This window comes from Corvus cornix, chromosome 7, assembly GCF_000738735.6.
Source record: "Corvus cornix cornix isolate S_Up_H32 chromosome 7, ASM73873v5, whole genome shotgun sequence".
Lineage (NCBI taxonomy): Eukaryota > Metazoa > Chordata > Aves > Passeriformes > Corvidae > Corvus > Corvus cornix.
In genome coordinates, this window is record NC_046337.1 from 19,335,728 (window position 1) to 19,362,138 (window position 26,411).

At 41.2% G+C, this 26,411-nt stretch overlaps 1 protein-coding gene across 2 annotated transcripts in view; it reads left to right on the plus strand.

The window, feature by feature from the left end:
• Positions 1 to 3,300: 3,300 nt before the first annotated feature.
• The window catches only part of CERS6 (ceramide synthase 6), a 111,579-nt gene continuing 88,468 nt past the window's right edge, over positions 3,301 to 26,411 (plus strand). Inside the window, exon 1 of one of the 2 annotated variants that reach the window (XM_039554615.1) lies at positions 3,301 to 3,625. In XM_039554615.1, the coding sequence (XP_039410549.1) occupies positions 3,456 to 3,625 (170 nt within the window). In that variant the 5' untranslated portion in view covers positions 3,301 to 3,455. The remainder of the gene's footprint in view (positions 3,626 to 26,411) is intronic. The other variant, XM_039554616.1, reaches the window with a different exon arrangement.

Consider the following 26,411-nt stretch of genomic DNA (forward strand, 5'->3'; position numbering starts at 1 on the left):
CCATGGTCCTTCATCTTCCTCAGGAGGGAAGTCAGGAGGAGCAGTCACACAACACCCAGGCAGTTCTTGGCCCTTCTGCTCGGCACATCATTAGCAGTCTAATGATACTGACCTATGGAAATGGGACTGGCACCAATGCTTTTATAAAGATCAACCATAGCCATCTCTTCTGCTTAGGAACAATCCAGTTCAGATTTGGATAACAAGAAGTCTCAGTGGATTGTGTTATTGGCACCTGTACTACCCAGTTAATTAAAGGGACTGGTCCAGAGTCTTATCACAGTTGCCTACGTGCAAGCCTGATGCTACTCCAGAAATACAGTAGACTAAATGAGAGTAAACAAAAATTGGCTGATTGCTTTCAATTCTTCAGCAATCCTTAAAAATCAAGAGGTTTTTCTGCAGCTTTTCCTGTTTTGGTGGAAAACATCCTCCAGGAGGAGGTCTTGAACTAGCAATGTGTAGTCTGTCAGTTTTCTCTTTTCCTTTTTGGAATAATAACATAAGCTCAGTAACTTCTGGGGAATCTGTGTATCTGTTTTTGTTTAGTTATTACTAACTCTTGTTAGTGATTACAAAGTCCCCAGGCTGGGTTTTTGAGGAACCAGACTCAGGTTCAGCCCATTGCCTTCTTTCAGGACAGCCAAGTTTTAGCACTATCATGGAGTAAGTTCCTTCAAGATATGAGACCACATATGAAACCACCGTTTTTAAAGTTCTGTTTGGCTCCATTTTGTGATATTACAACTTTAGGGGGCAGGAAAAAACCCACCATGGTAATATCTCCCTTCAAAGCACAGTATTCAGGCACCCTCATTCCATAGTCATATCTTGGCTACATCTACAGTTTGTATTCAATTAAAAGCTTTTAATTGGTCATCCTTCCAAACATTTCAGAACTGTTATTCATTTTCTGATACGCCTAGAGATCTATTGTCCTAACATAATTTTAGTCTGACACAAAAGTCAATTACACTAATTGTTCAGTAGGAATTAACCTCTTATGCATCATCAGATTATTACTGTAGCTAGGTTCATTTTGCAAAGATCTGCTCCTTTCCTTTATCTGTACATAAGCAAAGCTAAGCACCAGCACTTGTGAGTCTCAGTACTGACTGGGAAATAACTACTTTATTGGAATGAAAACAGACATAAACATTGAATGTACTGCTAAACTTAGAATATTGAAATAGGCTGCAAAAAGACAGGTCACCTTCACCTGTGGGATTTTCTGATTAAAAATACCTTTGCCTTAAACACAATTATTACTGAAGTGAATGGTTATCTGTGTATTGACAGATATTAAAATGACATCTAAAGAACTTTTCATCAGATTTCAAAGTTGATGCCTCTGAGGTCATTCTGAGGATATGCCCTCGTATCTCCATTTAAAACTCACTTATGCACATCAATTCAGAAAATGGAGTGATCTGGACGATTTGAGAGGCATATGTGTATGCGCAGGAGCCAGCTCAGGTGTTTGTGAGAGTGTGCGGCAAGATAAGCTCCTAGGGGAAATTCTAGGGGAGTTCTAGGTCAGCTGGAAGAGGGGTGAAATCTGACTGTGAGAACAAGGAAGAGAAGTTGGAAGGAAGAAGGATAGGCAATTTTTTTGGTACTGGATAAAAGTAGTCTTGCTGATTTGAGCAAAGAAATGTTTTCTTATGCTCAAAAAATCTTATTTTTATGTGAGTAAAGCTTCATTAGCGGTGTGGAACTCATGGTCTGCTTTCCCTCTGAACTGAAATTACAGCAAAGCCCTGGATTTTGACAGCTCATGTCAGAGACGAATCCTGAGACAAAGTGAAGGAAGAGATGGGGGCAGGCAGATCTGGCAGTGGTGCTAGAATTCACACTTTTTCCCAGACGATTTGAAGGACTAGGTGTCTGTACTCTCTCCCCAAGAAGCAACCACAAGAACTGAATTGGAATAATAATACAGACACTTAGGAAACTGTCTCATCAATAAAACAGAAACATTCACTGGCAGATTTACCTGCATGGCTTATCAGCCATCCTGACAAAGCATTTCCTGAAACTTCCCTGAAATGTCCTAGATGGAAATTACCTCCCTATATGATGCTGCCAAGTTGTTTGCTTCCTTTAAATTGATGTGGCGTTTTCCACAGCATTATGTTTGACTTACGATTTTATTCAGTAAAGAAATGTCAGCACAAACATGAGAAGCTGTGCAATTAATTTTTCAGGAAGGGCAAATATAGCCAGTGAGGTGAAAAGAGCAAGTTAGCATAACACATAAAAGCAGGATGACAAAACTCTGAAGTATGGCATGGGCAGAAGTCTGTGTCTCAGTATTCAATAGCCTGATGGAAAGTATGATGATACAGGGAAGAAAATGGAAGCCATCTAAAATAAACTGCGGCAGGGCAGACAAAATAGTGATGTTACAGGAGCAGTATACCTACTATTTGAAGTAATTCTGTGTGCGCCTAGACCACCATGCATACAGTCCTGTGGCTATAGCTATACTAAAGTCTGCTGTAAAGTTTAGTGGAATCAATTGTAGTTTTCCTCTTATAGTGTATCTCTAGCAAGACACAGCAATGACATAAGGAATCAGAAGTAAAAACCTACGTAAAACCAAAAAGGTTTTCTTCAGGCAGGAATGCAAAGCCACAGTCCTAACCTCAATCTTGTTGCTGATGAGTCGTGTGCTTTCTGACGCTTTTCCATGCCACATTTACGCCTGTTTGCTGTACCCACATTCAGAGTAAAGTCATTGAATGTTTGAGGGTCCTTTCACCCGGGACAGTCCCGCTCCCGGTTAAACACCTCAGCCGGGAGGGCCGGGAGCAGCGATCCGGGCAGGGGTCACTCGCGGGACCCGGACTGTGGCAGCCGACCCCGGTCCGTGTGGCTGTGCAGAGTTCATAGGGAGCTTTTCACTGCTGCCACCTGCCTATTCCAATCGGGCGACAGCCTTTCCAGGCTCGCCGTGAGCCCAGCTGGGTGGTGAAGGGGCCGGTGGGTGACACGACACGAAGCCGCCAGGCCGGCGGGGCCCCGGGCCGGCGCTGAGGCGAAGGCTATGCCCGGTGGGTACAGCGGTGCTGCCTCGGCAGCCTCGGCCGCGGTGACCGCCCCTGGGACGGGGCTCCCGCTCCCTCGGGCCCCGTCTCTTCAGTTTCGAGCTTCGGTGCGGTCTTTTGGCACGGGAAAGGGGCGGGGGAAGGCGGCTCCAGACCGCCCGGCGGGGCCTCGAGCAGCGGCGGGCGCGGGCGGGAGCCAATGGGGGCCGGCGCGGCCGTGTGACAGGCGGGGCGGCCGCTGCCCCCGCCGGGCGGGGAACCTGCACGGCGGCGCTTCGCAGCATCATCCGCGGGTGCGGGGCTGACACACGCCTCCATCCTCCTCTCTCCCGGCAGCCGCTCACACGCGCCTCGCCGCGGGCGGAGCGGAGCGGAGCGAGGGGCGCCGCGGCAGACAAAGCAAAGATGGCAGGGATCCTTGCCTGGTTCTGGAACGAGCGGTTCTGGCTGCCGCACAACGTCACCTGGGCGGACCTGCAGAGCACGGAGGAAGCCGCCTTCCCGCAGGCGGAGGACCTCTACCTCGCCTTCCCCCTGGCCTTCTGCATCTTCATGATCCGGCTGCTCTTCGAAAGGTAACGCCGAGCCCCCCGCGCCGCTCCGGGCTGGGCTGGGCGGGCCCAAGGGCAGCTGAGGAGCCTTGTCAGCCCAGCGTCTTCCCCCGCCGCTGCTTCTCTGCCGGCCTTACCGGGCCCTTACGTTCTCCCTGCCCCCTCGGTCGGTCACGTAGCGGGCTCGATGCAGGAAGGTGGGAGGTTCGGGAGGCAGCCGGCGCGCCGTTCCCACTGCCTGCAGCGCGGCCCGGCGCGGGCGCTAGGAGGCGAGGTCTGCCCGGGAATGGGCGCAGCCCTCCCGCCACCTGCGCTGGCCGCGGCGGGCGGGGGTAGAAGGGCCCTGCGCCACCTGCGCGGATCGGGGCGTCTGCTCGCGACCCACGGGCTGTGGCGGAGTTCTGTCCGCCCCTCTCAGGGAAGCTCCGCAAGAAGCGCGGTGGCGACGGGCCGCGGCGGGAAGCGGTCCCGGCAGGAGAGTTTGCCCGTGCCCCCCCCGCAGGGCCGCTTTCCAGAGAGTTACCCCGGGCGAAGCCCGCGCTGCGTCCCCTGCGCGGCGGGGGGCTGGGGGCCGGCGGCGGCTGGTCAGCGTGAGCCTCAGGTGGGAAGGGGCGGTTCTTGGTGAGAGCAGCCCGGGGCAGCGGGGCTGAGCAGAGTTGTGTGTGGCCAGTGCAAATGGTGTCAGTGAGCGGTCCGTGTCGAGTATCGGAACACTCCCGGGGCCGTCAGGATGTGAGAGCTCTGTGATGAAACGCGCCAGACACTGTTAATCTCTGAACCAAAGTCACCACTCTTCGAGGTTGCTGAACTCAAACCCCACGTCTCACAAACACATAAATACGTATATACGTATACTTAAACACAAGACGTCAGACTAGCGATCGGTCAGCAGTGACTGTATTTTCGGTGAGTGTTTCCGTGCGGGTGCTGAGCAGGGGCCGCCTGTCACGGGGAGGCAGCTGAAGCCAAGTGGGTGCTCACTTGCGCACGCTGCTGCGCCGCCTGACAAAGGTGGTGTTCCCTCAACAGCAGAGAACAAAAGAACGATTCCTTATGCCAACACCTACGTGTTTTCAGTGTTGTCTTCCTAGGCATGCTATTAGGGTAGTCAAGGAAGATAAAGGAAAACCGGTAGTTGCTACATGCCAGAGAAGGGCTGTAAAGATGCTTTAAAAATGATAAAACAGCTGATCTGCCAGGTACCACTTCACGTTTCCTAAGAATTCCCTCTCCCTGGTTAGAACTTGCCTGTGTTCCTAGCTTGGTTGAGAGGACCATATTTGTTTTGCAAAACAAGCTGTCACGGGCTGTTGTTAACTTCTGTGTTGCTTTACAGATTTACTGAACAAGACAGCAGAAGTTGTCATCTGCCTGAAAATCTGAGGTTGTGAAAAGTTAATTGGAACAGTTGAGTTAAATACTGCAATATAGTTACAACTGGAGTAATGAGTACAATTACGAGTATTTAGATGATGTCAAATAATTAAATTTTTTCTTTGCAATCTGTATGATGTGTACGTTTGAGTGTTGAAAGTGAGTGCGTGATATTGCACCTCTTGCCATCTGAACTGCAATATGCATCACAGCAGGACTGTGTTTTGATGGAGGAACAGTTAGTCAGAAAGACAGTTTCAGCCTCAAGTTAAATTCACATTTCTGCTAATTCTCATGTGGCTGTTGTTAGCATTGTAGAAGGTACTCTGATTATGTAGTAGTTTGTATCCACTTACTCTGGTTATTTTTCTTAATTCATTTAAAGTAATTTTTAATTTTGCAATGCATTATATTTTTAAGTGTTATATATACAGATGAGAAAATCAGTACTTTTTAAAATTCTCTTGTACTCATTAGACTGATTTTGAAATTTATATCTAGAAATATGTTCTGCTAGCCTGATTGTAGGTGAGAGACTACCAAAGATGTTTTATTAACAATTACTTAGGTATGTATTTTTTCCTTTTAAAATTAAAATATATTTCAAGACTCCACTGTGAGAGTAGGATCAGGCAGTTTTGTGTGGGATTAATCTACATGGCATGGTACGGTAGTGATTTTTCATGTAGAGCATTTTATTAAAGCAGGCCGAGCAAAAGCAACTGGACCTGTTTCCACTGATGAAAGCAAGGGGATTGTATATGACTTCGAATGGGGGAATGATCAAACCTTATTATTGCTTATTGTTAATTGGTTTTTTCAGATTTCTGTGCTTTGGTTGTTGGGAGCTACAGAAATGCTTCATGCATATCATGAATTAAAGATCTACAATTATACAAGATTTAGAAGGGGGAAGAGGCAAATATCTTTAAAATTGATTTTTTTTTTCTTTCTTCTGTGTATGAAAATGTTTTTCTTTCAAAACTGGAGTTGTGGGTGACTGATGTACATGCTGCATCCTGCAACATGCTCTTGCAAATGTTTAGCAGTTGCAATGGTAGCAACTGAAGAAAAAATAAAAATAGATTCTGTAATACATTTTAAAAAACTTGGAGATGTATTTTAGATCTATGTCTATACTGTAGTATTTGTAACATCGATGTATTCTCTATTTTTGTTTTGTAAGATACCCTAACTCTAATACAGGTGCTCTTGTAATTCTGTATACTGGTAGGTAAGCAGACACAAGGTGTTAAGAATCTGATTACATGTTTCATATCCATTATTTTCAGACTGCTTCATAGCAGCTGAAAATAATGGCTGCTGGAGTAGTGTGGTTTACTTCCTGTGCTTCACAGAAACGGTCACTAACTTCATGAATCCTCACACTAGTAAGAAATACGGTTTGGGGGAGTTGGACTTTACATGTCTTTGCTTACAAAGTTCTTGACATGTTTGGGGAATGCAACTTGCAATGCTAAAAGTTGACATACCTGTTTATATACATATGTATTTGTGTGTACATATTTGTAGGTGGAATTGAAATGATAGAACCTGGAAATTTTGTTCTATACATATACATGTATTATTTACGGATTATATTACAAATCCTGTGGGGATCTTTGTTGTAGTTGTTTTGTTACTGGTTTGGTGAATCAGCTAACCAAGACAAGAAAATAATCTAGACACTTCCTAATTTTTTTTTCTCCTTTCAAATGAGCTACTTTTTATTGATTGCCTTGTCCTGCTATCCCTGACCAGCCCTCTTGGATGAAAGTGTAGATTAGAACATTAATTGTATGCCCAATAGCTTCAGCAAGTGGATCTGATGATGATGAGTGCTCCTGAAATAAACTTTGGTGTGAGGTATAATCTCAGAGACATGAGATTTAGTCGATATATCTGAGTCAAGGTTATCATAGTTATGGATGAGGTGTTAAAATACTTTAATAGCCTTTTCTCTTTTTCCTTCCTTCTCATTCATCTCTTTCTTTAAGCACAAAGTACATTTTAGAAAACTATAATAGCTAAGCATAAAGATAGTATTACCTAGTAATTTGGAAGACGGCAGGAGTTTAGCAATGCAGTGGTAATGTGGGAACATATTTCACCATAGTATGTATCCATTTTGTGTGTCTTACTATGTTTTTTAAAGGCATGTAAGCAATTAAGGATACCCCCTGTACTATACAATGCCTTCAGATAATATAAGTGCTCAGTAGTAAGTCTCTGTCTCCCTGGATCCTTTCCTAGTGTGGGAAAGACAGGTTAAAGCTGAAGTGAAACTGGTCTTACTAACAGCAGGGTGTTGTAGTTTTGATTGCCCTAAAGAAGATAAAGAACACTTGTTATTCTGGGCAAATACAATTTTTCTTCTTTTGCTTGTGGGATAACATGGCTCTTCTCCCTCTGCACTAGACGTCACTGCTCAGAAGCAGCATCCTTTCCTAAACTGCTAAGCACGTCTTCTGTGAGGAGTATGCGCTTATACAAAAGCAACATTCACTCAGCAATCGGCATGCTTGTTGGACACAAAGAGGGTAACACTTCTGTTTCAGAGACTTCTCTCAAGGGAGAAGTTGACTGAATAATCCAAAAGGAGTTCTGACTAAGCAGATTTCTGATGTGGTCCAGCAATCTTCTGAGTCAAGTACTCTGATATTACTGCTTTCTTCACACTTGGCTCATCTATTCAAGTTACTCATTTCTTCTTTGCACTGTAGTTGCACTATATTTTATTTCCCGCATCTTGTGAGCAGCAGTTTGGGATCAGATCTAATGAGATCACTCCATGAATCAGCAAACTAGGCTTATACTGCTTTTATTGTCATCTGGCCTTGATGGGTAGCAGTTCTCAAAGGTGATGCTGATATTCTGCAGTTGATGGAATGGCTCATAAGGTCAGAGATAGCTTGACTATATGTGGCAACAGCCCTCCACTGCATTGAGTTGAACTGAACCAGCCACATCATTTACTATTACTCCAGTCAAGATGCTGTAGACATTGAGGCTTTTATATGAAACTTTGCTTTTATAATGATAATTCAGCCTCAAAGGTAACCTCAGCTGACTCTCATTTAATATGACACAGTAGAATTCCTAGTGGGTCTGGGTGACATGATACAAGGACTGTATGGGCATGTATATATATTTTTTGCTAACTATAAAAATGCATTCCGATGACAATACCTACAGTCTTACAAGTGTTTCTGGTGTGTAGTGAACACATACAGATTGGATTTTTGTACTCCCTAGGACATCTAGTATCAGTGGGTTTTTACAACAGAAAGGAGGCTAGACAAATTTTGGAAGAGAGCGTACAAACGTGCTGTACTTCCAGCAGCCCAAAACCCCATCTGGGGAGGCTGGGTGGGGCACTGATGGTTATTTCTGTCAACAACTTTTTGTAGGCGGTAATATTTATAGATTTTTTGCTTACCTCCTTGTGTGTTAGGCAAAATCTGATCATTCAGGTGTAATTCACTTGTGTGTAAGTGGATGTATATGTTCACTGACAATAACTTTCTCAGTTCTTTCTCTGGTTTTTTTTGTAATTTATTTTTTTCATAAGATGACCTGTAGGGCTTTTCCTTATTGTGGGATTACTACTTACTAAGTGCTTAATTCCATTGAAATTGAATAGGATATTGAAATTGCTAACTTCTGTGAAAAGACAGACACTGGAAAGAAAATAACTTAAAAAACTGTTTCTTTTCAACTCTAAACCAATTTCTTTTTAAAAACTAACAATAGAGCATTAGCAGTAAGTAGCTGTAAAATGCATTTATATCTTGCTGGTTGTACTATCCATTTCTCTGTAATTCTTTAAGTTACTACTCTTCTGTCATTTATCTTTTTCTTTATATAACCAGGTTTTGTTTCCTAGGGTTGCAGGGTTGAGCTTCAGCCACACATGCAGATACTTCCCAAAAAAATTATTGTTTTACCTGGAGAGCTGTTGTCTGTCTTGGCCTCTGTCTTACCAGCTCAGACCAGTGCAGGGTATGCTCATGCACGCTAGTCCTGCCAGTCCGGCTGGTGCACGTCTCTGTTGTGTAATGTGGTTGTGTGTTCACATATCAGCTTAGCGTGTTCTTTTAAAAGAAGGTGGAGTAGATAAAATGCAAACAGTTTGAATGTCCTTCGTGTAGGGCCATTTACAGATGTGCATTAGTGTCAATCTTAAAATTAGGAGTTAAATGGGGAATGCATGCTGAGCTCCAGAAGAGAATGCCATTAAACTAATTCCTAAAATATCCATGTGAGAGAAGTATGACAGCTAAACCACAGCTCTGCCAATGGAAAGGTTTCAATGGCAGGTCACTAGTGGGTGCTGGGAGCCTATTACTGAGGCAGAGCCACTGTTAGAGGGGTTTTGTCTGAGTGCGGGTTCCAGTTACTGGTAGGAACTCCAATTTGGTTCCTGCCTGGATTCTTGTAACTGCGCAATTGGATCCAAATTACCTGTGTATCTTTTTGCTGCTCCTACTTCTGCCTCTGTCCCTGATTAACAGGCATTTGCTAAGGATTTGTTCTTGGAAAAATAAGAGCTTCTGGTATGCTGCATCTGCAGACCAGTGTCTTATTAGTCCATCCAAAATATTTAGTAAATGAACATTTGGGATACTGTGTTCCCTTAAATCTGTCTTTGTTTCTGTCAACAGGGTTGACACCTGAGCTGAACAGTGTTTATTTGACCATATTTGGGGGCGGAGGAGGGGGGAGGTTTGTTCTTTTTTTTCAATTTGTTAAATATCCCATGCCTGCAGTTGGTTGACAGTTTATTAGCATTTGGTGTTTCTATGCCTGTCTTGAGGTGGTCTTGGAGTTTTCAGAAGAAAGTTAAAATTACAGCATTAAAGTATATAGCGTTCGTAAGTGATGTAACCTTATATAATATCCAGTAGTACACTTAAGACTGTAGTTGACGCCTTATGGACAATCAGGTGCATATGATGTGTATGAACAGTTCTTGGAGTTGTTCATCTAACAGCTTGATTGCTTGGTGTCTCCCACCAGAGTGACTTTCTTCACTCACTGAACACTTACAGATTTTGGGGGAGATCCAGGTCAAGGGAAAGGAAGGGAAACGTGCGAGTCTCTGGTCATTTGAAACAGGAGGAATCACTAATGTCTTGCTTTAAGGTGAGCAGTTTCTGACAATCAGATCGGCTGAGAACTTCTGTCCTCTGTGAGGAAGTGCTTTTAGCACATAGTCCTTATGGAAGACTAACTCTACACCATATGGCATCCACCAGTTTCTGGAAATTCCTTTCTGGTTATTCTGAAGTAGTCAAATTGCAGCCAGGGTGGGAGAATGGGAGAACTGGAGTCTAGCACAGTCAGTTGTAATCTTAGGGATGGTTTTCAGGTGGACCTGTAACACAAGCTGTGACTTCTGCACAAAAACCAGAGACTAAACTGTAATTTTTTTTCCCTATGTAGTTACTACCTCTCTTAATAGCAAATTCTGCTGTTGTTAAGCTTTAATGTTTCTGAGCAGTTGTAAAGCTTCATGTAACTATTACTGATGTAGCACAATCAAATTTTAACTCTCAAGGTAATTGTACAATTACTAAGAAAGTTTCAGAATTGTGAAGGAGTTTAACATCCAGTTAACGATGTTATGTGTTTTTTAATATGTAAGATACCTATATATTTGTATATTGGCTATTAATCCAAGTTATTTTTTGCACAGGGAAGAATGAAATGCTAAGGTTCTTCAGACTACCTTGTATTATGAAGTATCTTTCAGGTTCACTAACCTAAAATTCATTTTAATGTTGTAAATGATGCACTTTAAAGTTTGATCTGAAATGTTGAAAAGCCTTCTTTGCACTCACAGGTCACACTAAGATAGTTAAAATACCTAAATCACTTGCATTTTTTCTCAGTGCAAGTGCAGTAGAAGTTTCCTTTTAGTAATATCTTTGTTGTATTGGTTTCTCCTGTATGGATGAGGGCTATAACCTATAGTACTATATTAAAAAAAATAAATCTAGCTGACATAGTGCACACTGGTGCACAAACAGAGGTTAGAGCTTGGAATGTGTTCATTGGCATAAAATCTTACTTGAGGCTGTTTGAGTATTTGTGCATGCAGTAATGTTTGTCCATCATTTGCAAAAGCTGGTAGCTCTATTTTTATCAGTAGTGAAATAACATTACATATGGTGTCATCACATCTACTCACTGCCCATTTGTCATCCTTTGAGATAAAGTTAGTATTTTTTAGTTCCACAAGCAGAAAGAGAAAAAGGCTTAATAGAAATGTTGCTGAAACCCTCGCTTCAACATTGGGATTTCTTCACTTCCTTTTCACCTCTGTTCCTGACTGAATTCAGTTCTATATGATATTGTATAGATACCTGAACTTCCGCTTCCAAACTGTTGTTTACCATGTCTGTGGGACTCCCATCTTTTCACTGAGAAGGGAGTGGAAGCGGAGACTACTCTGTTTATACTCTCCTGTGGTGTTTGACAGAACTTTAAACTATGAAAACTGCTTTTGTACCAATACTGTCTACCTTGACATGGTACAAACAAGCTAAACTGCCTAGGCTAATGAGAGATGCTTTCCTGCACTGGCAGGGAATTGCTTATTTGGAAATAAGACTGTGCTCTATAGCTCAAAATAAAGAGCCTACTCAAAAGCAGTTCCTGAACACAGAAGTAATGTGAAGGAAGATCAGAGTGTTATGTTGTAATATCCCTTGTGTTCGCTGTTCATCATGTCTGTTGTGACTGTGTGATGTATCTATTGCTGAGACGCAGTTGCCTCCGTAGTTGGAGATAGACTGCTTGGCGTACTTTTATTAATGGGACTGCTTGAACAGGGTATGTTCCTTAAGATGCACAGAAAATAGCCTTGAGATGGCAACTGCTGAAACTTTGTAAGTGGGCAGCATAAATGTAAAATGCTAGTCTAAACCAGTGGGCATTACAGTGTGACAAAGCAGACAAAATTAAATCTACATGAAATGAAAGTGAGTTCAGAAATTTTTGGGGTGGTGGGTGAACTCAGCCTCTCAGAAGTTGACTGTCAGGGCTGTGGCTCTCCTGAGCTCTGCTATAGCAAATGAGACCAGTGCTTTGTCAAGACCAGAATCCCCCTTGCAACTGGTAAGACCAGTTGCTTCTGTTGAAAACAAAGTCTAGGAAATGAGTGGGTCATGAACGTGTGCTTGTTGACAAGCTTTTCTGCATTTGTCCATTAGATTTTCTTAAACTTCCTACTTCAATACTTGTGGTTGTCCAAAGCATACTTCTGGATGAGATGATCAGGTCCAGTTGGGTATAATTAATTCCTGTTATGGGCATCATGTTGGAAAAAAAACTGTTGAGAAAAAGAAAAGCAGGTGGTTAGACCACGAGCAGAAACGTGTTGTGTATATATTGAAGCAATAATTGAGTGGTAATTGAGTGGTTGATTCTTATCTGTCAAGTTTTCCCACACAGTAGTATGAGAGAAGGGTGAGAACTGATATGGTAAGAGAGTAGCCTGAAAATATGATCAGTTCCAGTGCCAAACATTTCCCAGTATTACAACACTTGTACTAAATTAACAGTGATTGCATTGCTGTGATGATGACAAATTGAACTGTAGATGGAGTCCAGGGAGTTCTGGTGGACAAAGATTCTTCTTAGTGGTGTACAGTGAAAGGACAAGAGGCAAGAAGCATTTGATATGCAGGAAATTCTGTTTAAACATAACAAACTTTTTCTTGGGATGGTGGTGAAACACTGTGACAGGTTAGCCAGAGAGGCTGTGGAGTCTCCAGTTGTGGATGTACTCAAAAAGCATGAGCATGGTCCTGTACTAATGGACCATCCAGCAGACTTGGTGATCTCCAGAGGTCTCTTCTAACCTTGGCGTTTGTGTGAAATCATAAACCTCACTGAATGACATCAGTGCAGGGCTCTCCTGAGAACTATGTCTGGATGAAGTTTGTAAACAGTGTTGGAAAATTGAATAGGAGAGGATTAAGTTGAAGTTCACTGAAAGCCTACGGAAAAAAATTAGGGCAGAGCGTGTAACTTTTGATTGAATGGACATCTGGATTTTCTATTTTCTGTGGGATGGGTCTTTTGATTTTACTGTAGTCTGATGTGTGAGCAGATGGAATGCAAATTGAGAAATAGATGTGGACCTCCTCTATCTAAGACAGGAATTACCTTATGGGTACCCAAAATGAAGTCTGAGTTGCTTTGAAATAAACACATTCTGTTCTTTTCTAGGATTGATGCTTTGAGTCTCCTACAGCATAAAATTTGATTTTAACAGGCCATTTTGAGGATAATTTTAGTTTTGTTCCCCTTAAGTTGTTTCTTCTCAATGCTGCAATATCTTTAAGATAATTTTGGTTCTGAAAAAATTCACAGGAAGTGGTACTTAGACAATAGAAAACAGAAATCACATGCCTTACTGGAAAAGATTTTATTCCCGTTGTGTTCAAGATAATAAGAGTAAATCAGACTTACGGGAAAAAAAGAGAGAAGCCAGTCTTTAGTTTCACATTCACTAATTCTTTATATTGGTAATAAAATGCATAGTTTATTTGTATGTGTGTGTGACAGAGGATAATTTATATACCACAGTGGCATCATATCACTCTGATACAATGTGCTTTTTTCTATTTTTTTTTTTTTTAAATATCATTACATTAAAAATAGTCATAAGGAGTGAATGAAAAATATTGACTGGTCTAAAAAATGAGATATTTCAAAATGTCACTGGTTGGGGCGATAATGAAACAGTTTGATATTTGACACAACACATCCTATCTCCTAATTGGAGGTACTGTTGTATGCTAATCTGGAATTGTTATTTTCTAGAGCATTTATAGGAAACATGAAAAATACTTGGTTTTCTTCCAGTTTGGAATGAAATGGAAAGTTAGAAATATCAAAATTTCATCAGGAACAGATGTCCTGACTTTCAGCCAACTCTGATAAATGGGTTTGGTTACCAAGACAAGGATGTAGAGATAGAAATTAGATCTCCATAGCATTGCCAGCCTCCAGAAGCATACATTCTTCACCAGAGTTAACTAGTTTGTATCTATATGCATGATGCACAGGAAGTTTCATTGTGTTTTTCTGTTTATTTGTTTTGTGTTTTATTGGAGGAAAAAATTACCTCTTGTTAGAGTCATGGCAAGAGTGTGAAACTCTAGGCTGACATTTACCTTCAGTTGTCAAGATGAAAAGTGCACTAGCAGAAATAGAACACTTCTTGCTTACTCTTCTGTTGAGAGCTGACTCCAAGGTTTGAAGAGAACCTAGCAGTTTGTATCCATCACATAAGAATTACTTGTGTTTTGCCTTGTTTCCCAGTGGGAATATTCAGGTGTAACACCACTGTGGTTTAGAGCTTTAAATACTAATAACAAATCTCCTAAGTAAGTTGTCTCAAAGGAAGGAAAATGTCAAATTTACCTTGAAGCATCTGCTTTTACACTTATTTTTAAGGGTTCTCAGGGGTTTCAAGCTGATCCTAATTTTATCAAGAATCTTTCTCAGTTTGGTGAAAAACAATGTATTGGTCAAAACCCTTCACATGTTTATCAGGAACAAACTATAGCTTCCTTCACATTTTCTTTCTGTAAAGTCCTGTATCTATACCAGGAAATATTTTTTTTAAATGGTTTGAAAATAACCCAAGTGCATTGACTAAGAAAATGACATCTGCTAAATAATCTGCCATCCTCTTCCAGCTCTCAGACTAGAGCACAGAACATTGAGAGACTATATACGGAGAAGGAGGTAGCTGTCAAAGCAAGGATATTGCCAACCATGTGGTCCATAAAGTGATTCTTTGATTTCAGTCCTCCATATCCAGTGTTTTGTGTACAATATGCAAAGGACTTCTGCTTTCCTTGCGTACCTGTGGCTGACTTGAGACCTTGACCACAATAAGAAGGTGTTACTATGGATCTTGTTTGACTTTTTTCTTTTATTTGTGGTGGTGGGTTTCTCTCTTGGGGAAGGCTTGTTGGAATGAAGAGCCAAGGCAGTAGTATCCAGCATGTTACCTTTTCTTGTTCTCATGTAGAAATTTCATATAAAAAGCTAGATTGGTTCATTTTCATATATAATAACAGTCTTTGGAATCCAGGTATTACCAATTGCATCTTGTCTTCTTTTTCTGACTTATATTAACTTCACTTGGGGCTACTGTGAACCTCTTGCAAAGCTTTAGGTCTGCCTGGTGCACATGGACTGGTAAATCTTAAGTCATACATGATAAAATAAGGGTCAGAGATTTTCATGCTCCCTGCCCAGTGACTCATAGAGTTTCCTGTGAAACGTCCTGGAATCCATACATCAGACTGTAGTTGTTGTTCTTCCAACATTAGCATTTGTTTTCCGAGATGATTTTTAATGTAAAAAGGGCATTGATTTTATGAAACTGTATTACATGCATGAAGAGAGTTTTGTCACACAGTTTTATTGGATTATTTGCATACAGTGAGGTCTGCTGGTGGTGTAAATTAGTTTCTTTGAGGGTGGTCAAACTGGTTTGAGTATTTAAGTATTAACACTTAAATATAATTTATTTACTCAAACGTCCTGAGTCTGATCTTCTGTCAATATAAATCAGAAATCAGCTTTTGCTGAGTTCTGGTGTTTTATCAGCATGTAACTTCTGTGAAAGACCAGAAATTTTATGACATTTTGTATGTTCATGTGTAGCCATGGAGTTTTAGTAATGTAGTGATCTAATCTAGTATTTAGGTTGCTGTTTTAGTAATTAGGAAGCAGAAACAATTCTATCTCTATACATATATAAACATATATATAAATACATTAAATAATATATTTTTATTTTGCATTGCATTTTTCTTTGCTTGACTAAGTGCCACGTTTGCCCCCCCCTTCCAATTTTTTCAGGACTAGTAATATATATGCAGCTGTAAAGTATTCATTTTGTCAGGAAATCTCGCACACAGAAGGTTAGTTAACATCTGATGTTAACAAGAATGACTTGCTCTTTTCTTCACAGAGTAAGAAGTGCTCCTGTATGCTGTAGGGTGATGGAACTGTAGGGTGATGGTGGAAGGGACAATGTGCTAGCCTTGCTGCTCCTTCCCTCGGTGCCTTTAACAAGAACATCTCTAATAGTGAGTAAAGACTGAGCCTGCTGCTCAGTGACAAGCTGCTGGTAAGCACCTTGTGGACCTTCCTGTGTCCTGCCTCAGTTCTACTCTTGCACAAAGCTACTTTATGGTGGAGAAGAAAATCTGATACATCTGTGCAGTGGTTGTAGCTCCTGTCTACACGTGTAGGGTGGCTTGGAAGTAGTATTCAGGTGTTGGCCTAGTAGGCAGTGTGCGGCAACTGCATTGCTGTCAGTCCATGTGACAGGTAGCTTAATGTGAACCCAGGCGTTCTATGTAAACTGTAGTCACTGCCAGAGTAAAAATATAAGCAGCTATTAAGAGCTCTGAGTACAAACAAAAAGAAAAGTGTCATGATGATGATCATCATCATGTTTGTTCCACATGTGATGATTTTGTGATTTAGAGAGTGTAACTGGGTATATATATATGTTGATATTAAAACAGGCTGTAGTGGTGACCTCCATTACTGTCTCAACTAGTCTTCCACTCTGCTTCACAACAAGGCATTTTTGCCTTGCCTGGTAGTGCTGCAAATACTTGTTTATATTGAATGACATAAAGAGGCCTCTGAATGAGTACACTTGCATAATGAACACATTCATTGGATCCACCCTGTATTTTCTTTCAGCTTCCTTTCACTGAGCTCTCTTCAACTGAAGGCTTGGCCAATGTTCCCTCTCAGCTTTGCCTACAGAAGAGCAGTTATCAACCAGAAAGCTTAATCACAGGAGTGGGCCTTGCGTCCTCTTGATCCTCCACACTTCCGGCCCATGGGAAAGTAATGAAAAGTATATTGGTCTGGTTTTGCTGTTGACATTGAAAGAGTGAGGCTCCTGACCTCAGAAGGTCTATATTTGAGTATTACAGTCAAGCAGAGGACTAAAAATTAGTGTGCTTGTGTTTTCTGCTGATTATTTTGAGTAATCTATTGTAGGGCCTGGCATCTTTTATTTATAATATGAGCATAACTACAGTAACTGCTTATTGGTTCCAAAGAGTTTTCATATTGTTTAGTGAGACCTATCACAGATAGCAAGAAGGTTTTAGAACTTAATGCAGTTCTGCTGAGCTCCTAAGCTCCTTTCCTCTTGGACTGTTTAGTCCAATTTTATAGGTGCAGTTGCTTCTGTCCTGGAATAATTTCAGAATGTGTCTGGGGTATGTGAGGATAGAGCAGAAGGAGGAAGATGGAAAATTTCACCTTCACACTGGAGTTTTATGGGATATTTTTTCCCCCTCTCTTAAATTATAAGGTCTCAGTGATTGGCAGTGGCCATCAACTGTATGAAGCATCCACTTCTGAAGGAGCACCATTAATCAGTCCCATTCCTAGTTTGACAAGGACAGACCTGGAAGAAGATGAAATTAACTACAAAACATGCAGGGCTTGTGGGAATCCTTACCAGAAATCTGTTTTGGAGAACTCAAATCTTGAAAAAAGGCACTTTCCAGCTCCAAGCTCTAGCAGCCACTGGAGAGTTAGCTTTTTTTGCTTCTTAACACCTTCTTAAATATTGTCTCACCTGGAAATTTTCTAGCTTATTAGTTAAAAGAAACAAAAACTACTCTTTGTGATAGCGAAATGTAAGCTGTCATACTGTCTTAATTTTAATGGTATCACCTTGCTTTACCATCCATTTACAGGGTGCTCAGAGAGTCATACACAGTCAGGGGTTTTTACTTTCTTGTTCCTTACCTCTGAAATTGTATTGAAAGCATAGTAACAATAATAGTAAAGGGGATTATTTGCCTGTTTTGAAAGGGTGTTTTCAGACACAGGTTTATAAAGTGAACTTAATGCGTATTAAGTTGAGAAAGGTCTGAGCAATAAATAATAGGATGGCTGGGTCACTGGCTGCATGTAGTAAGACTGTGTAAAGGTGAAAAACCAGCAGAAGGAAATGCTGATGGTATTCTACACTAAGCATGGTATAATGCTTCGCATGAGGACCTGTGAGTGGAGGAGGGCTGCTGTGTGTGGCAGTGCTCTATACCAAAGGGATGTGTCCTCTTTATTTGGCTAAAAAGAAATAAATTTTGGAGCTCATTAAAAATCTGTATTTTAATAATGCTTTTGGACACCTGAATGGTATTAAGGACACAAAATTAAAATTACTTACAAAGTTATTCTCTTGTAATAGTTGCAATTTTAATGAAGGGCTTTTTCCTCTTAGGCTTTATTTATGACAGTAGCACACTAGTGGAATGTGCTTCAGCTCTCAGTTTATAGTTCTAGATTTAGATCTTTGTCCTGCAGCTGGATTATTTATGGTATAAACAAAATAGTGATAAAATGTAAGTTCTTTTGATCCTACTGTAGAACAGGCTGAGTGAATTTGTCATTCCAAAGCCACTTAACAGTGCTAAAATAATGAGTAATAAAAGCAGAAGTTGGAATACTTCTGTGCCATCAATAAATATTTGCATCTCGAATGACAGATCACGACAAGTCAACCCCCTCATGAGTGTGAGTAATGTAGATAATTTTTGTGGAGATGCAGTGCAGCAACCACATGACTTGTGGTGTGACAATCTGCTGCTTTTCAGTATCTTGACACTTCTGTTGCTTACTTGGAATTTAAAGTTTAGAGAACTAATTACTCGCTAAATTCTTCCTGTACTTGCTATATAAAAATCATTAATGGAGAGGTTGAGGACCAGAGGGGGGAATGGGGCAGAGAAGTAGAATAGGAAGGAGCACACAGGTGTATTCTGGAGTGTGGGAGAGGGGAGTGGGACTAAAGATGCAGTGTGTGGGGGGAAAACATGACCATGATGTAAGTCTGTGCACCTGGGTGGAATGTGGTGTAACCAGGCATGCCTGTTTGTTTGTGTCACCAGAAACAATATGTTTGCAACTGTTTCCTTCAGATACACTTCTAAATTCAAAGGCAAGGAAGAGGCTTGATGTGTGTATGTTTTGTCTTCCTCAAGTTGTTCATGGAACAGACCTGAAAATTCTTAAGAAGAATTCAAATTTTACTCTTTTTTTTTTTTTTTGGCAGTAAGAAAGCCATAGTGTTTGTGTCATTGCAGTCCTGTCCCACATGAAAGGGTGTAGCATGCCCAGGCACCACCCCCATCTTCTTGCAGAATCTTTTATGAAGGCAGATGACAGCTAAGAGGTGCCAGCTGGCTAATGTGACCCAAAGTGATTATGGACTGGTGTCTGTTTATCTCTGCTGATGACATCTAGAAATCTGTTATTTGGGAGGGATAGCACCATTTCTTGTCTTTCCAAATTAAGTCAATAATAACCTTCCAGGTTTGGTTGGAAAATGCAGGTGCTGTTACTTCTGGAAGATCTTAGTGATAGATCGGATCCTTATCATTCACCATGACCCTGGATGGTCAATGAGACCAGGAACTGGTATGAAAGGTAACTGAAAGGAAATACAGGAGATTTTTGTTAAATGTCATTAGGGAAAGTGATTTGCATCTGTAGAGGTTAAAAGTAATATTAAAATGAGCCAATTTCTGTTTGGTGAGCTGAGAGTTCCAAGAACAGAGGAATTATAGCTGAGGTGACAAACCTCAGTATAGCCAAGAACAATGGGAGACCTTGAGCATGGAGCAAACAGTTGAAATTTGAGTCTTGTGGGCCTTTTGCAGGAAAGAAAAATATTATTATTTGCAGTGAGTTGTCTAAAGTGGAATTTTCTTTGCCCATTGCAACTGCCTGACAAACTCTGCTGTTGGCAAACCAAGACTGATAAAAGGATTATTGATTTTAAGGTAAAAAACATTTCAAATCAGCTAGGCATCCTTCATATTCTTAAGCTATCACAATACAAAAGTACTGCTTAAATCATCTAGGGAACCTAATAGTGTGCTACTCTTATGACTTGATTAGCGCTAGAAGTTTCTTTTATGGCATTAAGAATAATGCCAAATAATTGCTCTTGTTTTATGCTGTATTGTAAGGAGGGATGTGTACCTTGTGTGTGAGAGAAATGGTAATGTTCTCTAGTAAACCAGAGCAGTTATGATTGCCTGGATCATCTAGAAGCACAAGATGTTTTCAGCAATTAATTTATAGACTGAGCAGATGTTCATTATGGCAAGAACCCAATAAAGGACAAGACCTGTTCCCTGAAAGACTCATAGGTATTTTCCCAATAACTGAGGCTTAGGAAAAAAAATCTGCATATTTTATTTCCTTATTGAGAAACACCTCTTTCATAAGGGAGATATTCTGTTAAGTTTGTCATTAGACTATCAGTCATAAGATACGATTGATGATCTAACAGAAGGAATTTAAACAATTGAAAAAAATCACTTTATTTACTTAATACAGTTTGAATGTTCTTGAGAGCTATTGTTAAATTGTATAAAACATTCGTTTGAGTAGCTTTTTTAATAAATGAAGGAAAAAGTAATTTCCAGCTTGATTTATGTAATTTCAGCTGGTATTTTAGAAGTAAAAATAAAATTTGCATCATATAGGAAGCAAACCTCGTTGACAATGTTGTTCTGCTAGACATTGTTAAAGAACGGCACCCATTTCTGGTTGAATTGTGGAACAAGAAACCATACTAACGGAAATGAAGTTTCTCAAGTTATTGTACAATTTATCTGTTGAATACAATGGTGAAAAAACAACTTTTTGAATCTCAGACCATGTTTCTCGTTTTGGGGCAGGATTTAGAAATGAAAGATTAAAGAAGGAAGTATCATTTAGGTAAATACAGACATACTATCTCACCACTATTCAAAGGATTAACACAAAGTGAGTTTTGCATTTTTCTAGAAGCAAAAGATCTGTTTTAGACCATCATGCATGAGCACAGCTCAAGGAGAAATACTGAGCATTAGGGTACAGGCTTCAAAACAGAGTAAGTATGCTGAATGTTGCTACCTGACAATGTAGTGATTCCAGAATGTTTTTACTTTGGCAATTCTCTTACAAATGCTTGTTTTTCCCTACCTTGCTTTGCCAGCTCCTCATATCTACCTCAAGAATTTAATCACTGCCATTTCTTTGCTTACTTTCTGATCCAGTATACATTCAACAGAGCGCTCAAATTCCAAATGACTTCCTGGGTTCAGGTCCAAGATGCTTCTCCCCCTCTAAACGTGTCACTGTCAAAAAACCTAATGAAACAAACATGAACCAACCAGCCAAGAAGAAAGCCCAAACCTTTTCCTTAGGATTTCCATAGTTGTTTATCTGAGGTACTGAGGCAATAATTGTTTATGGCTTGCTGAGTTAAGGGTGAAAAATTATTCAAGACAATGAAAGTTCAACTGTAACTGCTAGAGATAAGATACTACTCAGAAACAAAGGCTAAATGGGACTGATTTAGATGAGTTATGTGTAGCATAGCCTTACCTTCAAAGGAATATAGCCAAAGGCAGGAAGAGTAAAAATAAAAAAAACATCAAAGACAACGGCTCCCTGTGCACATTCTAGAATTTAGGATGCAGTCTGTATAGTCTGCTACTCAGCTGTATACTGTGCTCCAAATGGCTTTTCTGGGTGGTCTGTGATAGTCCTGGGTTTGCTGGTGAGAGAAAAAGGCTTTAGCAGCACAGTAGAAACTCTCCATAGCACCTGTGTGGAAAGCAAAATTATGATGATTTCCATTGATTTGGACTAAGATGGCTCAAGACTGGCTGTGAATTTTGCCAGCCAGATCTGAACTTGTCATATTCCACAATGGTCATTATTTTCCATCAAAACAAATGAGCAAGGCACTCCTGCCTGTCAGCAGCAGTGCTGATCCCCTCTGCCCCCACCACTGCTTTCCCACCACTGGAGTCCCTTGGCTGCTGTCCCCATCCTCCTCTTAGGGAAGGCAGCAACAGCAGCAGCACACGGGGCTGCTGTTACCACATGGTTGGAGGAGATGCTTGCCAATAAGAGTTGGGACTGGGCCCCCAGCCTTCAGCTGTCAGCCAACGTCCTGTGGCATTGAACCATATAAAGGTTGTGGTATGTGGCTTGCCAAACCAGTTAGGTTGGCCATCACTGCAATAAGTCAGGAAGTTGATTTCTTTGCCTTCTTGCAGGAACTTGTCAGGTAGCATATTGCATGTGGTGGAAATACGGTTCAAGAGTGATTTGTTTTAGTACTTGCCTGATACAAAATGGCATATCTTTTTTTTTTTTTTTTTTAATGATGATGAAATAGAGTGCCTTCTGTCTCTGCAGCAGAAGGAGAGAAATGAATAAAAATGAGTAAGCTGCAATTGGACTGACTTGGTCCCTACATGTTGTGAAGATTTAAAAACCCCCTTAATGCTTTTGTGACAGTGAATATATGAATTCCAGTGTGTGAGTCCTTTTTTCCAGAAGAGAATTGTTTAAACATACAGCGGATGATGAGTAGATATAAACCTAGTATTACAGTTTCTCTTTGAAATCTAGTGTCAAAATGGAGATGTTTATGAGATTTCTTAAACTGTTCACCATGAAGCTGTATAAAATACACTAGCAAGATGTCATTAAAAGCAGCAGATGCTATTATGGTTTTGCTGCAAGCACAGCAAAAGTGAAAGCACAGCAATTCCTCTATTTTTTGCCTTTTTCTAGCCTGTATTTGTCTGCCTCTTGCCCCTTTCTTTCTACTTCTATTTTCAGACATGCATCATTTATTTGCTTGCTAATGGACCCTAGTAGCATTGAGTACATGTGCTCTAGGATTGGGATTTGTGAATAGGAAAGACTATATTGATTTAATTTTTCCTCCTTCCATCTGTACTTGGCATAGATGACCCCCCTGATGTGTACCAGGCAGAAGCAGTTTGAGACCTGCATGACAGGTCTGTTAATTGATTCCTTCAATAACTACTGAAATCTAAAGGGGAGGAGGGCTGGGGAGGAATAGCAGTGAGGCTGACTAGCAAAAGATTTGACCTAGTTTTTTCAATCTGCATGGCTGTGCAGACAGACTCAATTATAAGTCTGCTGCTTTAGAAGAGCTTTTATTTTTTTTTCCCCTGTGCGAACAGCTGCACTGATTTTGAATGTTCAAATTTGGTGTGTTAAAATGTAAAATTTTGTCATCATTGTATATAGTGTCATGAAATAGGTACGTGTGGTGAGGAAGTAAGGGAAGGCACCTACTTCCCTTGGATTGCTGTGGGGTTTGCTGCGTTCTGCCCTGCTGCTCTATCTTCTCCTGTGTGACATTACATGCTTGGTTTTTTGTCCTGCCTGTGAAATAACTCCTACACAAAGTAGAGTGAGTGTATGTGGTACTGCTTTGCACATAAAGCTAAAGGAGGCTGAAAGACTTTTTTTTTTTTAAAGCTTTTGATAACATCTCTGTATCATTTGGCCTTCTTATATCTATTTATACCACTTGCCCTGGCCTTTGCTTGGTTTGCTTGTTTGTTTATTTTTCTTCCCTTATTTAGCAGTGAAGCACCAGGGATTAGTACTAAATTTTGCAGCTGCATGGGGATTCATGACAGGCTTTGACCAGAGCTTTGATCCTCCAGATGCTCTGAATAAACATTGCAACAGACATTTGCAGGGGGATATTCAGTTGCTGAAGAGGTTTATGTATAATGTTTTTCTTCCTTTTGATCACAGATTTCTTCTAGAGCACTTTCTTAACTGAACACATGGGTCTGGTGTTGGCCAACAAGAGATTTTTTACCTGTTCTGCATTTTTTAATAACTGGTTTGGTTCTTGAACCACTTGCATCTGCTACAGGAAAACCATACCCAACTGAAAACCAGGAAACTGACTTCTGTTCCTGAAGCTGCTGTGAGATACAGCTGAAACTGTATCAGGAGATTGCGTAAACCCATCCTCCTGTTACAGCCTGGCTTCCTATTTCTGTCCGGAGGCTTTTTTTCATTGTGCTGTAGGCAATGGCTCTGGAATATAGCTTTATGCAGCTTTGCAATTTCTCACTGGTTGCTTGTGCTCTCACTCCCTTATGGCACTGGCTGTGGCTGCAGGGTTGGTTTGTGCCAGCTGGAGAGGCTCTTGAAGAGGGCAAGAGTCTGCAGCTCTCAGCTGGCAAGGAGAGGACCTCAGTGATGGGGAAAGAGCAAAGCAAAGGTGGTGCTTGAACCAGGGGAAGTTCTGTAGGCTTCATGGGAGCTCCTCAGGGTTTCTCTCTCCTTAGCCAGCCTGATGGGTCAGTCAACAATATTCCCCTGCCTTAGGCTTGGAAATGGATGCATGCTGCTGTAACCTTGGTGTAACATCAGTCACCAGCCCTCCTTCTTCCACCCCCCTTCGGTTTGCAAGTGCTTCTCTCCAAAGCTAGAAAGATACCCCTGTAGGTAGAAGCTGATCTTGCAATGGAAGAAATTCATCACTGTTTCCTATTCTGAAGCAAAATTTGGGATTATGCCATAGTCCAGGGTATTCTGAAGACTTTTGCTTTTCTTTGTGTGCCTGGCTGTAGCTGGTGGAGTCAGCAGTCATGCTCTTTGGGAGCCAGACTGTGTGAGTAACATTTCTCTAGGGGATGATGACTGACATGCATGTCAAGAAAGTGACTGTCAGCCCTAGGAGCTGAAAGAAGGTGCCTGCTCACAGGAGCTGCTCTAAATATCCTTCTGAGGCATTGTATCTTCTGGCCTGACAGAGCTATGGTGTGAGTGAGTTATGGTCTTGGGCTGAGATACTTTGTCATGTATCTTGGATGTAGACGTCATGTCTAATTTGTTCTCAAGGGAAGGCAGAGTTTGATCTATGATTCTCTGTAAAGTCGGTAATTACCATGTGCTCAGTGCTTGCAAAGCCTTGCTGCAGTTCAGGCACTGTGCAGATACTTAACTGATGTGCATGTTCAGTTTTTTGGAATGTATGCAACAGGGAAGTATGAGGGTCTTGGCAGCACACTGGCCAAGTGCATATGGTGGGCTATGAGTTTATAACGTTTGCGTTTGCCTGGGCAAGTGGACTGCTATGGGCAAGGCTTCAAATTGAGTCCTGCAGTAATTCCTGCCTTGGTATTTCCCCTCCCTATTCCATCTCCTCCTTTCTTTGTCCTCTTGCCAAGTGTACAGCACTCCACAATTCAAGTGCAGCAATATTACACATGGCTAATCTCTAACCCAGCTGGGTGAAACACTGCCTGTCGCTTCCATTTCAGTTGTCAGATGAACAAACTAGATAACATTCTGGATAGACTTTGTGCTTTTTTGGCCAAGCTGCCTCATGATCGTCCGTGCGCACCAGAATGCTCAATTTACTGCAGTACCCAGAGCAATGGGAAGAGCTCTGAAGATCTGTGGAAGAGTTGATCCCCAGCAAGGCAGTGTGTTTGTGTTTTAAGTTCTGCTGGGAGGGTTTTGGTGGTTGGGTGAGCTTAGCCTGTGCCTTCAGAAGCATGTACACTGCTGCTTTGCTCAAACTGCACCCTGACATTGCTGTCACAGCTTGTTTCAAAGGCAATTTTTTTTTCCTTTTGTCTTTTTAGCTGTACTCTTAAACAAGAATTATTCAATGACTAATCTTAGAAATTATGTTTCTTGCCATTAAAAATATTAAACTGATGATCTACAATTGTGTAAAAATCTTCTATAATAGTATAACTCATGTGGGTTCCCAGTTTTGGTTTTCATCCCAAGCAGCATGCTCTGCGGTGTGTTTTAAATAAATAAGCAAGACAGTTCTAATGATCCAAAGGAGATGGAAAGGCTTATGGCACCACCCTGAACAGGAATAAACAGAGTAGCAAATACTTGCCACTTGAAGAGTTTAAATAACTGTTCTCTTACAAGTAATTTGTGATCAGCCAGGGCAGATAAGTTCTCTGTCTAGTTTTCAGCATGAGACATCCTTCATCTCCTTTTTTTTCAAACTCTTAATAGTGAAAAGCCACCTTTTGTGTTACTATCTTAGCATCACTTATTTGTGGCATCGAATAGCAACCACTGGGGGACAACATTACAGTGGCAGGCTCCCTCAAGTACCCACATGCCCAATTTTTTTTTTTTTTCCACCTTCTGCTAGTAGAGGTGGGCATTTATATTGCAGTACTATTAGGGAATCACATTTTAATCAGCTGTCCTTTAGTCAGGTATCATTTGAAGTTGTAGTGTGCAAAGTTGCTGACAAAAATCTTGTAATGAGCTAAAATAAGCTATATTTGCAGCAGTTTCTTGTGTGTATTGATGTAGAAAATACACTTGCTTATGAATCCAAAGTGTAAGTCATTCAGAAATACCCAAGGTAAGAGATTACTTCTTTTCTTTTGTTTGACATACGCTGCCACATGTTCAAATGCTGTCAAAAGTGGTGGGCCAGCGTTGTTGTTGCACGGTGAGCTCCTCTGGATGCCTGGTAGCTGTGCGTGCAGCTCACCAGTGCATCCTGTGGCATGTCTCCCTTCCCTGGCTG